Source organism: Mycothermus thermophilus, assembly GCF_041956435.1.
Source record: "Mycothermus thermophilus strain CBS 625.91 unplaced genomic scaffold VTJ04scaffold_2, whole genome shotgun sequence".
Taxonomy (NCBI): domain Eukaryota; kingdom Fungi; phylum Ascomycota; class Sordariomycetes; order Sordariales; family Chaetomiaceae; genus Mycothermus; species Mycothermus thermophilus.
This window is the reverse complement of record NW_027191428.1, coordinates 4,679,249-4,693,545: the sequence shown is the minus strand read 5'-3', so window position 1 is coordinate 4,693,545 and position 14,297 is coordinate 4,679,249. Positions and strand designations below refer to the sequence as shown.

Genomic DNA, 14,297 nt, shown 5'->3' with positions numbered 1-14,297 from the left:
GTGAGTTGGCCTCGATCCCACAACTCGAGCAGTTTCTCGGACCAGTCCTTGTCGAGCTCCTAGTCCCCAACGAACTCGCGTTTCTGCACCATGATACCGTACGTTCCGTCTGGGGGCTTGGGTATCGAGTGATCTCCGCCTGATTCCAATGTTGTAATGCGGGCCCATTCGTACTCATAGAGGTTCAAGAGATGTTTGGCGTACCAAATCTCCAGCTCGCTCTCTTGTTCTGCAGACCACTGACATGACCGGTCAGCTGCCAGGCTCAGTCGAAGGGCTGGGAAGATGAGTCTCTCGGGTCCGCAGAGGTGACGTTTGATGTTCGGGACGATGAAGCGTTTGGCTTGGTCCTGGGCCTTGCCCCACGCCAGACGGTCCTCTTCCGGTGAAACCTCCCTCAACAGTGGAAGTTGATAGGCGCCGAAACCAAGAAGCATGTACATTCTTTCCCTTGTTGTGTCGTCGAGCTGTATCATGAGGTGGAAGTAGCCGTTAAGGGGAAAGGGCCGATAAGACTCAGCCATGTTGTTCTCCGCCATGGCACCTTGCTGGGCGACAGTCTCGGATTGCGGTAGGGTCTCGTTGTCCGCAGCTTTGTCGTTCCGTGAAATCGCATCTGGGGCCTCGACCTTATTGTTGTTCCCAGTTGGGACATCCCCATTGTTGGCCTCTCTGTCTCCGACCGAAGTGGATGACCCAGAAGCCGCAAGCTCCATCGACTGAGAACTTCCGACGACCTGCTGTCCTCCAGAACTCATCTCCTTCTCTCCTCCACCACTCCCCTCTCCAACAACCTCCTCCCCTCCCTTCCCACCCCCCTGCTCCCCCGGCACCTCCTAAAGCGCGGCGGCCTTCTCCCGTCCCTCATCTCCTTCTTTCTTCTGCTCCTCAGCCGCAGCAGCAGAAGAGTCTTTCTGGGCCTTAACAGGAGTGCTATCAACCGCCGCCGCCGCCGCGGCACGAGCAGCCTCCCTCTCCTTCCTCTTCTTCTCCTTCCTCCTCTCCCTCTCATCCGCCATTTCCCTCAAGCGAAAACACTCCTCCCGATACCACCTCGCAGCCTCAACCTTGTAGTGGTAGAGTATGTACGTAAAGACCCTCCACATCAGTCGATGATGCTCGGGAGCGGGACGGCGCAGGCCGAACCCCGCCCACCCGGCGGTTCCGATGGCGGCGATGCCCCGCGGACGGCGCGGGAACTTCATCCGGTCTGTGGGAACGGGGATGTAGAACTGCGGATGGCAGTACATGGTGGTGGCTGGTGATGATGTATGGGTGTTTGATGGGTTGGATCGGTTGGAAGTGAAGCGGGCTGTAGTGGGATGGTGTTTGATGATGTTTGTACTGATGATCTCGATGTCGCTAGGCACCTAGATGTAGATGATGAGGTGGTGAAGAATGAAGGTTTGTGGTGTGGGAATGGAGAAGAAGGAGGTGGGAAGACAACAGGAAGAGTCAGGACCTACGAGTAAATCTTTCGGGTGGTCACCTCTTTCTTTTCGGTTGGCAGTTGGGAAAGATGAGATGGAAGGAGGTTCTTTGGCTGCTTGATACGAAGCCTTCCTCACCTGTCCAACGTAAACAAAGCGCCCCTTCCATCCACTGATCCGTTTGTTGACATCACTCTGATCTCACCCATGGACCGAGCAAGGACCTGTGACTTCAGACCACCACCATATTGACAAAGTCGCAAACGGCGCAGAAAAAGCCTGGATATTAAAGTGCCATATTACCTGATGAGAAAACAAATACACTTGCTCAAAGACAACAACACCAGCAGCCAGCTTTTATCCCACTTCCATCACCATCCATTGTCTCCTTCAGCATCCGGCATGTCTCCCCGCCCCCTCTACACCTCCTTAACGACAAACCCCTCACGGAAGCTCAACACTCAACTCCAACTTCCTACTACTCTTCCCCACAAACACCTTCTTCTTATGCCCACTCACCACCCAATCCTGAAGAGCCGGATCCCAATTGCTCAAATCGCGCCTCGTAAGATGCGCCATGAACTGACGCGTCTCGCCCGGCCCGATCCCCATCAACCGATCGAACCCGCGCAGGACAACCTTGGGATCCTGCGGCCCGCCGAGGGAGACGTACAACTGCGGCACCTCGTCGCCCGTGACGGAGCCCGTGTTGGTGATGTCAGCCGTGACGGTATACAGCACGTCCCACAACCCTGGGTTGCCGCCGGGTTGGTGCAGGCCTGAAGCTCGCAGAAGGGGCTGCTCATCGGCCCTAAGTGCACCTGGAGGCAGGAACTGCTCGGCGGTCTGACCATAGTGCGGGTCTAGCGATGCCTCGTGTGGGTCGGTCGAGTTGAGGTATGGGTAAATGTAATTCGTGATGCGGCGGAAGGGGCTTGGGGGGAAGAGATATTTCTCGTGGCCAGCATAGCCGTATTCATCGTCCTGGCCAAATGTGGGCGCGGGTTTCGTCTTGCCCGTCGTCGGCTTGTAGGGTTTGGCATTATGCTTCTCAATCTTGATGTTGGAATAGTTAAACGTTGTGTAGCTGAGCCCATGTCCGAACTCGTAGATGACGTGTGTATCCTCCTTGTCGAAGTAGCGGTAATCGATAAAGACACCCTCGTCAAAGTTCTGCTGCGGCGCTCCATCGCCATTGTTTGGCTCGTACATGACATCCACGCCGTAGCTCTCCCGGGTGGCGCCCCAGGTGAAAGGAGTCCGCCCGGCGGGGTTGACGTCGCCGTAAAGCACGTCAACGATGGCTTTTCCCGACTCTTGCCCAGGAAGCCCGGCCCAGAGGATGGCGGTGATGTTGGGGCTGTCGTACCAGTCCGTGAGCAAGACGGGCCCCGTCGAGTGGATGACGACAATGGTGTTTGAGCACCACCTGGAGACGTTCTTGACCAGATCGTCGCCGTTCCCCCAGAGAGTCAGATTGTTCCGGTCGCCAATATTGCCGCCAAAATTGATGTACCCCTCGCCCGAGTTCGCATTAACAAAGACAATCGCCGTCGCGTTGGCCTGGGATACGAGTGCCTTGGTTTCATTTGGGGCGTAGTTGGTCAGCACGCTCTCATAGCGGGTGCCGTCTTGGAGGGCCCGGGCCTGGAGGGCAGCGTCTGGGGTAATAAGATACGGGAAGTTGGCCGTGCCTGAGCCCCAGCCCATGGCGAGGGTGCCATTGTTGCAGCCGCGGTCGGCGCAGCCGTTGGGGCCATAGGGGTTCGGTCCGGCGTCGTCACCAATGACAGCAATAAACTTAGGCTTCTTCAGAGGAAGACCGCCCGTGTTCTTGAGCAGGACAGTGCCCTTGGCAGCAATCTCCCGGATGAGCAAATGATGATCCTCCCGAACATCAACGTGGAAGTTGATCTGCTGGTGGCCATCCTGGGCGCCCCAATGAAGCGGGCCGTATGTCTCGCGCGTCCAGAATGAGAAGTTGACGGGGTCGAGGTGAATGTCCTTGTGGACCTTGAAGAAGGCAGCCATGATGCGCATGGCCATATCGTCGATCCGATAACGCGGAACAGTCCCGTTGAGCACAGCCAGAGTGAGGTTGGCTCCCCAGAAGCTGACACCGGTTTTAAACGTGGTATCTCCGGGCATCGACATGTCGAGACCCGCAACCGCGGCGGAAACGCCTGCGTGCTGAGCCTGCCAGTCGCTCATGACAAAACCCTGGAATCCAAGCTCGTTCTTGAGCAAGTGGTTCAAGACGTACGAGTTCTGGCAAGAGTACGAGTTGTTGACTTGAGTGTAGGCGCACATGACGGAGCCCACGCCGGCGCGCACAGCGTCCACGAAGGGCCACAAGTACAGTTCATGCATGGTCTTGTCGTCGATGTTGGAGGACAGGGCCTCGGTGGTGTTGAATCCGCCCTCGCCTGCCTGCCGGAAATGCTCTGTGGCCTGGGTCAACCTAATGTGTTCGACGTGCGTCGGAGGCTCACAACTCACCCTGCTCGTTTCCAATCAAGTGCTTTGCGCAGGCAATGACACCCGCATCCTGAATCCCCTTGATCGTCTCGGCCATGCCAACACCGGTAAGGACAGGGTCCGGCGAGAACCCTTCCCAGTTTCTGCCGGCAGCAGGCATACGACCGAGGGGGCCAGCCACCGGGCCGAGCAGGACGTTAATTCCTTTACCCTTTGCCTCCTTTCCCATGGCGTAGCCCCGACGGTACATGAGAAGCCGGTCGAAGGTGGCTGCAGTCGTCTGGCCCGAGGGGAAGGCCGAGTTGTAGTCGCTACCTCGAATCCCCAGGGGCGAGTCGTGAAGGCACAAGCTGCGAAGACCCAGACGGGGAACAGACCCAGTGTTTCCCACACATTGCTCAGACTCCCAACTGCTCACGTCAACAAACATTTCTCACCGAGGAGAGAGAAGCGGAGACTCACCCAACGCCAGTTGTCAGGTTGACCTTCTCGAGGAGGGTCAGCTTGGAAACGAACTTCTTGGCCTTAACGTAGGCATCCTGCCACTCTGCAGCCTTTGGGTCCATCCATGGTGAGGGATAGGAGGGGGGTGAAGAGGCAAGCTCTCTCTGGCTGCGATGATGATGATGATTAAGATTCCTGCCGACATGCTGGTGATTCCCGTTAGCGGTTGTCAAGCTCACTGTTGAGATAAGCAGCCAGCAGGCTGATGAGAGAGCTCGCATCTTGACCACAGATTGTGTCGAAATGCTGCACGGTCTAGAGATACGAAACAGGTTGAACTTGTTCAGTGAGGAGTAGAGAGCAAGCGAGGGTTGGAGTCCAGAGAGCCGGGTGGAACTGAAGGAGAGTATGGCCCTGAACTCCGTAACTCTGTTGGATGCCCCAGGAGACGGGAGGAAAGAGGGAAAGGGAAGGAACTTGGAATTATGCTTCACCAAGTTTTGCGTACCTCATCCCTCGACGGGTGTGCCGTTACAGCCGACAGAGGGATGCCGGCGAGGAGGCACAAAAGCCCTCCCAAGGGTGTCATGATTTCCGCGGGCTCGTCCTAGGTCGTCGTCCAATCTTTGGGGGCGTGCAATCTTGTCTGACCTCTTCACCTCTCACTACTGCCGCAGGAACCCGTTTGCTAAGGGAGTTGAGGAAGGGATGTGTCAAGCACCAAGCGCCACAGAGAGAAGAAGTGAAACAAGTCAAGATCCGAGATCGACCATGGCGTTCTGGTATTTAAGCATCCTCGTCGCCCGTTCCACATCTTGGTCATGTCGATCTGCCTCGCATGTCCAGGGAATGCTCTTCCTACTGGCAAGGGAGGGAGGCCCGAGCCGCAGCTGCTGTTGATCCCGGATTCCCTCCATCGGCATCATGGCTTCCCACAAAGCCGCGATCCAAGCCCAGGCACCAGGTCATGGTAAGAGAAAAGGGCCGATCCGAGCGACAGATGCAGTTCATGGAAACTACGTAAGGAGGTAGGTAGGTGGCGATGAGATCACATTGCAGCTAGAGCAAGCCCCTTTCCGGCCTTGGCGCGGAGTTAGATGCTTTCCAGGTTCCTCCGTATAACGGGACGGCACCGATCCCAGGGAGAGCGGATGCCGGGACCATTCCATGTCGCTCCGGGTCTATCTCCCGACCGGCGGGGCCCAGCATCAGATTCAGGACCCATGACAGCGCAGATGGCGACTTTTCGGCGAAAGTCCCCTCCAGCATGCAGGACCCGGAAAGCAAAGCGACGGGAGGATGGGGAATGTGTAACCATCGACCCCATCATGTGGTCCTGCCGTGGTCCTTCCAACCAAGCACACGAGGTCCAGGGCCTGTCGAAAAAGAAACGCTGGGAAACCTGCCCGTTTCGGAAAGAGAGGTAAGTGACAGGGCCGGTGGCCGCCAAAGTTACGCCAAAGTTGATGAGATCCCGAACGATCGACATGATCGCCCCCTGTGTTTCCGAGACAATCATGTCTTGGGTTTTGGCCAAAGCTCCCAATCGAGTCAAACATGTTTGGCAACACAAGCCTCCCACCAAAGAACATCACATTTACCTAAGTATTCCCAACAACATACTAATACGTGGACATGGCACGCGTTGACAATGGTGGCATGGTGACACAGAATTGCTCGATTCAAGTCCATGAACAATTCCGTCTTCGCAACCTCAACAACACCAGCGTTCATGATGCACTTGGATCTTGTCCACCCGTATCCATCCTCGCTGTGTTCAATCCAACACCTCCCGATCCCAACTGCCGCCCCCGGCCCATGTTGCGCCTCGCCCGTGCATGGCATCGGGCCTTTTCCGGCAGCTCGCTTCTGCTGGCCCCGGGAGAGGGAACGAGGTTATCGGCGCTGGGCCGACGACAGTTCGGAAAGTCGGATCGTAGTCAAATCGGTTGACGAAGCCCCGCATCCCGGGAGGCGCCCGACCGTTGCAGCACTGGGGGTGCTGAATTCGAAACTAAACCCATAGACAGTTGGCCAGGGCCTTGGTCACGTTGAAGCTTGTAAGAACTGTTTACGGGAGATTCCTGCCAGTCATGAGACTTTGATTCAGAAAACCATTTATTATCTTTGTCAACATACCCGACGGATGATATGAATCCATGTGTAAAATCCAGCAATGAACGCCAGCCTGCAGTGACTCATTTTAAATGTCTGTGTATTTACCAGTCCTGATGCGCCCATCTGTCTCAACCCACACATCCTTCACCCTCTAGCTCAACAGTACAATGATGACGCTGTCGCCACGGAGGAACCTGCCAAACATTGTCAGTACAGGTGCCCTGTTGAGGGTGAGCGATCAAAACTCGGCCCAGGTTGGACTTACATCTTGCTAATGAACCTGTCCTTGTTCACCGGCCTGCCCTTCTTTCCGTTGTGTACTGGTGTCTCGGTCCACATCTCTTTCTGTTGCCCCATCTCGTCAGGCAAACATGTTGCAACACCTCTCGGGGGAGTCAAGATTGCTCCATGAGCTTCTCTTCAATCTTTACTTACCACATTCTCCAGAATCCTGCGGTAAATAATATGTCAGCATGGACTTCATGGACCACACAGCGGCAGAAGAGAAAACACTCACATGTTGCAATGGCGGTCAAACGCCTTGACCCTTGCGAGCCTACATTCGGTCCCTCCCCGTTAGCAGCAATTCCATGGCCATCGAACAAGAAGTAAATAAAAACTCACAGCTTGCGATTGGACCGAATGCTGATCAGGACCTGCGCGTGGCTCCTAACCGCCGTCTGCAGCAGCGACAGCGGGCCGTTGCTCATCTCCCAGGCCTCGATCTGGGCGATTTCATACTCCCTGGATGTCACAGTGAGCTTGGGTGTTTGCTTGTACAATGACAACAAAACTCACGTGCACTCATTGCGCGGCTTCTGGAGAAGCGCTCTGGTCTCAGGTGTCAGTAATCCTGCCTCTCACTACTGAGGATTGGCGATGCAGCCAGCTCATGGAGCTCGGGGAAATTGGTGCCTGTGCGGTAAACATACTGAATGTTGACGTCCGACATCTTGTTGGTTTATGCCGTGAAAGTGAAAGATTGCCGTATCAATCCACCGCCCTTGGAAAATGGAAAAAAGGGATACAAGGTGCCAGCGATGGAAATGAAGCCAGAACGCTGGATTTGAAGATTGTGGTTGATCAGGTATGTTGAGAACCGTGATGGACGCGGCGGAAGGCAAGCTGTTGGCGCCCCACATGGGCCAATCGCGACCATCACGTGATTTTGCCCAAGGCTCAGAAGTGCCACACCGCTTTCCTGACTGGGACTTGGCCAAGCTGATGATGAGCGGAATGAAGACACAAACAACGGCGATGCTCTTGGTCGAGTTGAGGATTTATTGAGACTAGGTCACAGGCACTCCATAGAGTCTCCTATTATTATGGCTAGCTATTTTTCAGCCCTCACAGCATGTACTCTTCTCCCCCGACACTCTCTCCTGCCATCTTCCCCCTCACAACATCCTTACATCCAGCATCCATCTCCATCATCTCCCTTGCTCTCTCCCTCTAGTACACATACGGAATGATCCTCCAGCGGACAATCTTCTTGTACTTCTCCCAATCTTCTCCGTACTTGCGCGAGCACTTCTCATCATCACGCCTATCGCGGTGGATGAGCAGCACGGCAAAGTAGACGACATAAAAGTAGGTAAAGATGGCTCCCCACCCGCGCGCCTCGCCCGGCACCACAATGCGGCCATCGAGCATCCTCACCGCGCCCTCCACCGCCTTCTCTCCCGCCGACAGGATCGTGTACCCGGCCAGCCCCGTGGGCAGCGAGTACGGCCACGCCTGCAGCCAGTCACCGAGGTAGTTGATGTGGCGGGCGATGCCCCACCAGCCCGAAATCAGCAGGCGCGTGCCGGCCTTGGTCTCCATGTACTGGAGGTGGGCGACGCTGGGGTGGTTGGGGTCGGTGCGGAAGGTGTTCTTTTGCAGGTTGGAGAGGCGGAAGATGGCAAAGGCGGCGACGAGAAGCGCGCTCACGGCGGCGAGGCCAACGGGGCCCAGCTGCACGGGGTGCACGGCCAGGTAGCGGGTCTGCTGGGAGTAGAGGAACGGCACCCAGACGATGTCGCCGAAGGCGAGCATCATGCCGAAGCCGTCCGTGATGATGTCCATGGTGGTCAGCACCGCAGGCTCCATGTAGTGGGAGTCGAGGACATAAAGGGCCTGGACGATGGTGATGAAGACGATGCTGTCAGTCACATAACCATAGTTGCGATACTGCTTGGCCACAAAGGCGCAATCGAGCAGGATCCAGCCCGTCAGGCCCGGGCGGAGTTCCATCCACTCCTTGATGTCGATCTCGCCAATGATGGGCAGCGTGACGCGCGGGTTGAGCTCGCGGCCAATGAACCAGTCGTAGATCAGGTTACCGGTGACACCGCCGGCAGCGAGACGGCGAAGGCTCTTGGTGTCGCCCGGCTTGACGCTGAAGCTGCGGACATAGACAAAGGTGGCCAGGAAAAAGGCAATTAGGAAGTTGGCCGTCAAGATTTGGACGTAGTTGTCCGAAATGAAAGTCCACAAGGGGAAGTTGGCCCCCTGTTGGAATGTACCGGCAGCACAAACGGCCAGGATGAACATGGTTGAGGGGAAGACTGGAGAGTCAGCTAGTTGTCTTGCGAACCAGAGGGTTTATGGTACTCACCATTGAGGCGATACTTGAGGCGACCACCGCCAGCCAGCTCGGTGCCCTCGACCTCGGTGGCCGGCAGGAAACGGTAAAGGAGGGCATTGAAAAGGTAGTAGGCCAATGTCCAGCCGGTGGCTTTCCAGCTTGCGAGGCCCGTGATGCCCGGCCAGCCCACCTCCTTCTTCAGGACGTCCCAGTCAAGGGACTTGGGATGGAGCAGTGATGGTGCAGGGCATCCTGAGATGTCGTTGCAGGCAAAGGCAAAGGTGTACAGGAGGAGTGGAAGGCCGAAGCTGATACCAATGGCACCAGGACTGGATATTGTCAGAATGAGAGATTGTGGGTGGGGGGTGTTAATTGATACTCACGGCCCAAAGAACTCATAATGAGGAGTCTTGGTCACGGTTTGTTGTTTTGTTTTGGACGCCATTGTGTTGATGTCCAACCACAACCACGCCTAGATAGGAGAACAACAAAACACCACTTCAACAGCCCCGTGATATGCTGAAGGTCAATTGGCGAGAGCCAACCGAAACTGGAGGGGACAGGTGTTTAAATACCGGACCCTAGGTTGACACAGTTGGTTGATGGAAGTTGATGTGTTTGTTGGTGTCCAAAGATGCATCCCACCGCCCTACCGCAGAGGCAAGGGGGCCAAGACGGGTTGCCGGGATCCGAATGGCCTGAGAGCCCACCAGCAGGGGCAACTGGGACGCGCGGGACGCGAAGAGTGACGTCTGTAACGCGTCCAGTATTTGTAGAACGTTACATGAACACAACAACAGGCATGGCACCGGTGAACAAAAATTGGAATCAAAACATATGTCGGGTGCAAATAACAGAAAGCCTCATCTTTAAGAATCGTGGCCTGAAATAAACCCATCATCAAGAAATGGCTGAACCTGGACGTTATTGTTCTGGTTGCAGTTCGCCCTCAGATTCAGATGCCGTATTGATACCGTATCAACTTTACGGGCTCCACACTGCAAGGGGCCGCGGCCGCCAAGACACCGGCGCCGTAAGCCAACCAAGAACAAGCTGACGTTTTCCATCGACGTCCAGCGCTGGACGGCGCACGGCGCGGCACTTGTCGAAGAACAGCCAGGGGTCTTGAAGATTCCAAACCTCCAAACCATCGCGCTGGCCATCGCAGCCGGCTTCCATTGCCCCACGACAGATCCTCCCTAACTTTCCCACCGAAGCGTCCGAAGCATTCATCTGAAAGAGCTGCGATCCCCCGTCCCGATCCTCCCGCGCATCCGCGCGCCGTTGCCCACCCATCCCTGCTCCAACCTCCCAGGTCGAAGCGACGACGCTACCAGTCCCACCATGTTCGTCCCCGGCGCTTCACGGCGGGGAGGACTTCTCTTCGCCGTAGTCGCCGCCGCTGCGGCGCTGACCGGCGTAGCCTCCGCCGAAGATGCCACCAAGACAACCACTTCCACCAGCTCAACCGTGACCCCGTGCGTCGCCACCAACACCAACGGCGCCTTCTTCGACCTGCGCCCGGACGTCGCTGTCGTCGTTTCCGAGGACGAGAAGCCCCCGAAAGGCGTGCCCACCGAGGACTACATCGCGCGCGGCTGGGACTATGGCTACAACTTTACCCTCAATATCTGCGACGCCGTCGTCAACCCCGTCGAGGACGTTGTCGGCGTCGAGAAGCCCCTGTGGAGGAACGTCAGCGCCTACTACAAAGTCAAGGGGAGGGTGTACTCGCTCGGCCAACAGTCCGGGGAACTCGTGCCCCGCGGCCGGAAGCTCGTGCTGCAGTACACCGGCGGCTCGCCGTGCGGTCCCGAGGATAAGAGCCGGGACAAGCGTTCGGGGCTCGACGAGGCGACGTGGTACAACGACGAGAAGGAGGACTACCTGCCACGGCGCGGTCCCAAGAGTTACGACGACGATGACGACGACGATGATTACGACGACGAGGACCGCAAGAATGGCAAGAACAAGGACAAGGACAAGGAAACGACCCGGCGCAAGTCGGCCACCATCTCGTTCCTCTGCGACCATGACCCGGACACCCCGACGGCCGTGAGCTTCGTGGGCGCCGACCCGGACTTGTGCGCCTATTTCTTCGAGGTGCGCTCGCAGCATGCCTGCGCGACTGCCGAGCCGCACAAGCCTGGCAGCGTCGGACCAGGGAGCGTTTTCGCCATCATCTTCTTCATTGCCGTGCTGGTGTACCTCCTGGGTGGTGTCTTTTACCAGCGCACGGTGGCCCACGCTCGCGGCTGGCGCCAGCTGCCGAATTACAGCATGTGGGCGAGCATTTGGAACTTCCTCAAGGTATGTTTTTCATGTACCTTTTTTTCCAGTCTCCCCATTTTCTGGGTTCGGAGTTGTGGCTGGACAGTTGCCAAGAGAAGCTGACTCAACCGGCAGGACATGTTTGTGATTTTGACTTCGTCCTGCGCCCGCGTCATCCCAAGGCGGCGGGGCTACCACACACTTTCGGGGTCTCCTCATGGGCGGCACCGAGACCGCGATGCTGAGAACAGGCTGATAGACCAGCTTGACGAGGAGTGGGACGATTAGGCGCCTACCCCTCCTTGAAATTCTTGCTTGTCGTTGTTGACATACTTGTTGTTTTTTTCGTTCCCTTTTCCTTTGTTGCATGCCGTTCGAACTGGTCCCTCGGCGGCACTTTCTACGGAGTTGGCGGGTTCAGGTTAGGATGGACTAACGACTGGAAGTGCGGGTCATGGGCCATCAGTCAGATAGAGATGGTCCCCGCTGGTGTCCAGTTATGGTTGGGAAAATATGATTAGGTTCAGGTACATGTACCCTACTATCTTGCTCTGGTAGCTCGAAATGCACACTCTATTGAGAAATTGGTCAATACGAAACAGGCAAGAAAGGCGGCCGGGTCTAGATCGGTAGTTATGCCCTCCACAAGGTGATGTTCCTACTGCCTCAGCCTACCTCCCCAGCCTAGTCGTCGAGTGGATAGCCGAAGAGGGTAGGGCGAGGTTGAAAATGGGGACGGACGGCTCTCCGCGTGACTCCTGACCGACCACACGCCAATCACAAGGCTGAAGAAACCAAACTGAAACAGCCCTTTCTTTCCCAACACGAAGATGTCGTCATCAGCCCGACGCCAGAAGTAGGTTGTCGGTCCTCCATAGCGGACTGGGTGGTCCGCGAACCACATTTTAGGGCCTAGATCTCAAAAGGCTGCTGGACATTCTGCCCAATTGGTCTCTCCCCTGCCCCATCTAAGTCGCAAGCTGACAGCCTGGGTGGGTATCCCAGCTTGACGTGGTCCCTACCAACCTGGTAATCAAGGTAGATAATGCACGTTGTCGGAGTCGACGTAAATCGAGGCCCGAAGGGTTAGGGATCTGTGAGGCGTTGTAGGGAGCTGTCGTGTGGCTGGAGGTGCCCGCTCTATATCCTCTTTCATCCTCGACATCCAGGCAGCAAAGACTCTTGAGTCTGTGGCTTGAGGGCAGGGTCCTTGGAAGGCTCGGGTTTTGATATATAAACCTTCATGTCCTCCCTACTTCTGAGAAACCAAACTTCTGTCTTTCTAAAAATATCAATAGTCAATATCAACGGACTCAACCAATCTTGATGTTGCTGTCCAAGTCAGGCTTGTTACACAAACATTGTCCCCACTGAGAGCTACCTTAGCTACTTCGTCCTAGCTACCCCTCTCAACAGACACGGGAGTCTAAGCCACAGGACATCTCTCCTACTAGTACCAAGTTTTGTCATTCCTGCTTCCACTTTGAACCAAGTTCTCATTCAACACCCGTCAATATGCCCAAGGATTTCATGTACAAGGACTCGGATGAGTGGCGGACCGGGGGCCTGAAGTGCGTGGGATATGATGCAGACACCGGCATCCGCACATACAGGTCCAAAAGCGGCAACCTCTATGAAGGTCAACCATGGCAGAGGTACGGCCCCCTCCACCCGGTCTACTACGCCCCTCGGGGCCGGACCGACCCTCGCAGCTCGGAGCCCTCTACCATGTGCTCCAGCACCGACTACGAGGTGGGCTTCGACACACCTCCAGCTGGGACTGGCAACGGAGAGGGGTACTACACCGTCTCCTCTCCCTCCTCGAACACAACTACCTCACGACCCAACAACGCCTCCCTGCTGGATGGCATCCCAGACCTCCTGTCAACCGAGGGTCTGGAGGCCATCGGCTTCGACGCAGACACGGGCAAGCGCGTGTACCGAGACAAGAACGGCATCCTCTACTCGCGCACAGCCGGCATAGATAGCCCCCTGGTTCCCATTGGGCTCAACGAAGACATTGATGATGGCGATGGCGATGACAGGAAGAAGGACGAAAAGTCCGCGACAACTGACCCGCCTACTCCCACTACGCCCTCGTCCATCACCTCTACTCCCGGCAATACCAACCGTCCTCTGTCTGAGGACAAGGAACCTACTGTTGCCGACAAAACCGCCGCTGCCGAGAAGACCACAGCTGTTGAGGAAACCGCAATGCCACCACCACGCACACCATCCCCAGCCATCATCAGAACCAGACGCGTAAGCGCCAGCGCAGCCTTCTCCAAGCTAGCAAAGCTTCTTCCCTTCTCTTCCCCTTCCTCTTCTACTGCCACTGCCACAGCCACAGCCACATCCACAGCCGCTGGTGAGCCTGAGCCGAGGCTTAACCGGATCTCTCGGCGAGCAACTTTCGCTGGTCCTCCTACAGATTCGGCATTTGACGGAGAGGAGGAAAAAGAGGGGGAGGATGGGAAGAAGGCGAAGGGGTTGTTGGATGGGAAGTTGGGGAGAAGGGCAACGATGATGTGGGATCGGTAGATGCCTTGGTATGTACTTGGTCGGTGGCGGCGAGGGAGATGATGGGGGTGGAAAGCCGGTGGGTGTTGGGTGAAAGGGATAATGATCAAATGATGAAAAATGATGATGATGGGGTTGGGAGAAGGAGGGTTTACCTAGGCGGACAGCGTTTTGGGTTTCTCTGTTTTTGTGTTTGGATTTGGTGTTTGTGTTTCTTATTCTTCTTTTTTCTCCTAATGTTTAATTATTAAGAATTTGCTCATGTCTATATGGCGACACAAAATGAAGTTGTTGTCAGAGTTGAACAGGCCGCACCCGAAGGTGGTGTAAGGGTGCTGCAAGTCAGACCAATGCAGATGTCCTCGTCCTCATCCACCTGGTATGCTCCGTGACCTCGGATTTTGCAAAAACATCACCGACCATGTAGCAAGATTCGGCTAGGCGGGTTTGGAAAAGAAGATAAAAAT

The 14,297-nt window shown here is 56.1% G+C and overlaps 9 protein-coding genes across 9 annotated transcripts; 2 read left to right on the top strand and 7 right to left on the bottom strand.

Annotated features, from left to right (window-relative positions):
- Window positions 1-59: 59 nt before the first annotated feature.
- On the bottom strand, window positions 60-758 carry VTJ04DRAFT_3907 (uncharacterized protein; the record flags this gene model as incomplete). Its single annotated transcript, XM_069361858.1, has 1 exon — window positions 60-758. One exon carries the CDS (start codon window positions 756-758, stop codon window positions 60-62), a length of 699 nt encoding a protein of 232 aa, XP_069222427.1.
- Window positions 759-836: 78 nt separating this feature from the next.
- VTJ04DRAFT_3906 (uncharacterized protein) lies at window positions 837-1,250 on the bottom strand (the record flags this gene model as incomplete). The annotated part of the gene is made up of 1 exon (XM_069361857.1): window positions 837-1,250. One exon carries the CDS (start codon window positions 1,248-1,250, stop codon window positions 837-839), a length of 414 nt encoding a protein of 137 aa, XP_069222426.1.
- Window positions 1,251-1,874: 624 nt separating this feature from the next.
- On the bottom strand, window positions 1,875-4,941 carry VTJ04DRAFT_3905 (uncharacterized protein; the record flags this gene model as incomplete). The annotated part of the gene is made up of 4 exons (XM_069361856.1): window positions 1,875-3,874; window positions 3,930-4,318; window positions 4,371-4,558; window positions 4,861-4,941. The coding sequence occupies 4 exons, from the start codon at window positions 4,939-4,941 to the stop codon at window positions 1,875-1,877; spliced, it is 2,658 nt and encodes an 885-aa protein (XP_069222425.1).
- A 1,351-nt stretch (window positions 4,942-6,292) lies between these two features.
- Window positions 6,293-6,593, bottom strand: VTJ04DRAFT_3904 (uncharacterized protein; the record flags this gene model as incomplete). Its single annotated transcript, XM_069361855.1, has 2 exons — window positions 6,293-6,436; window positions 6,492-6,593. 2 exons carry the CDS (start codon window positions 6,591-6,593, stop codon window positions 6,293-6,295), a joined length of 246 nt encoding a protein of 81 aa, XP_069222424.1.
- A 28-nt stretch (window positions 6,594-6,621) lies between these two features.
- VTJ04DRAFT_3903 (uncharacterized protein) lies at window positions 6,622-7,422 on the bottom strand (the record flags this gene model as incomplete). The annotated part of the gene is made up of 7 exons (XM_069361854.1): window positions 6,622-6,664; window positions 6,736-6,815; window positions 6,906-6,921; window positions 6,988-7,026; window positions 7,095-7,214; window positions 7,269-7,301; window positions 7,403-7,422. 7 exons carry the CDS (start codon window positions 7,420-7,422, stop codon window positions 6,622-6,624), a joined length of 351 nt encoding a protein of 116 aa, XP_069222423.1.
- Window positions 7,423-7,922: 500 nt separating this feature from the next.
- On the bottom strand, window positions 7,923-9,484 carry VTJ04DRAFT_3902 (uncharacterized protein; the record flags this gene model as incomplete). Its single annotated transcript, XM_069361853.1, has 3 exons — window positions 7,923-9,019; window positions 9,070-9,368; window positions 9,423-9,484. 3 exons carry the CDS (start codon window positions 9,482-9,484, stop codon window positions 7,923-7,925), a joined length of 1,458 nt encoding a protein of 485 aa, XP_069222422.1.
- Window positions 9,485-10,023: 539 nt separating this feature from the next.
- On the bottom strand, window positions 10,024-10,335 carry VTJ04DRAFT_3901 (uncharacterized protein; the record flags this gene model as incomplete). The annotated part of the gene is made up of 1 exon (XM_069361852.1): window positions 10,024-10,335. The coding sequence occupies one exon, from the start codon at window positions 10,333-10,335 to the stop codon at window positions 10,024-10,026; it is 312 nt and encodes a 103-aa protein (XP_069222421.1).
- A 48-nt stretch (window positions 10,336-10,383) lies between these two features.
- Window positions 10,384-11,598, top strand: VTJ04DRAFT_3900 (uncharacterized protein; the record flags this gene model as incomplete). The annotated part of the gene is made up of 2 exons (XM_069361851.1): window positions 10,384-11,349; window positions 11,446-11,598. 2 exons carry the CDS (start codon window positions 10,384-10,386, stop codon window positions 11,596-11,598), a joined length of 1,119 nt encoding a protein of 372 aa, XP_069222420.1.
- A 1,227-nt stretch (window positions 11,599-12,825) lies between these two features.
- VTJ04DRAFT_3899 (uncharacterized protein) lies at window positions 12,826-13,851 on the top strand (the record flags this gene model as incomplete). The annotated part of the gene is made up of 1 exon (XM_069361848.1): window positions 12,826-13,851. The coding sequence occupies one exon, from the start codon at window positions 12,826-12,828 to the stop codon at window positions 13,849-13,851; it is 1,026 nt and encodes a 341-aa protein (XP_069222419.1).
- Between the last annotated feature and the right edge of the window lie 446 nt (window positions 13,852-14,297).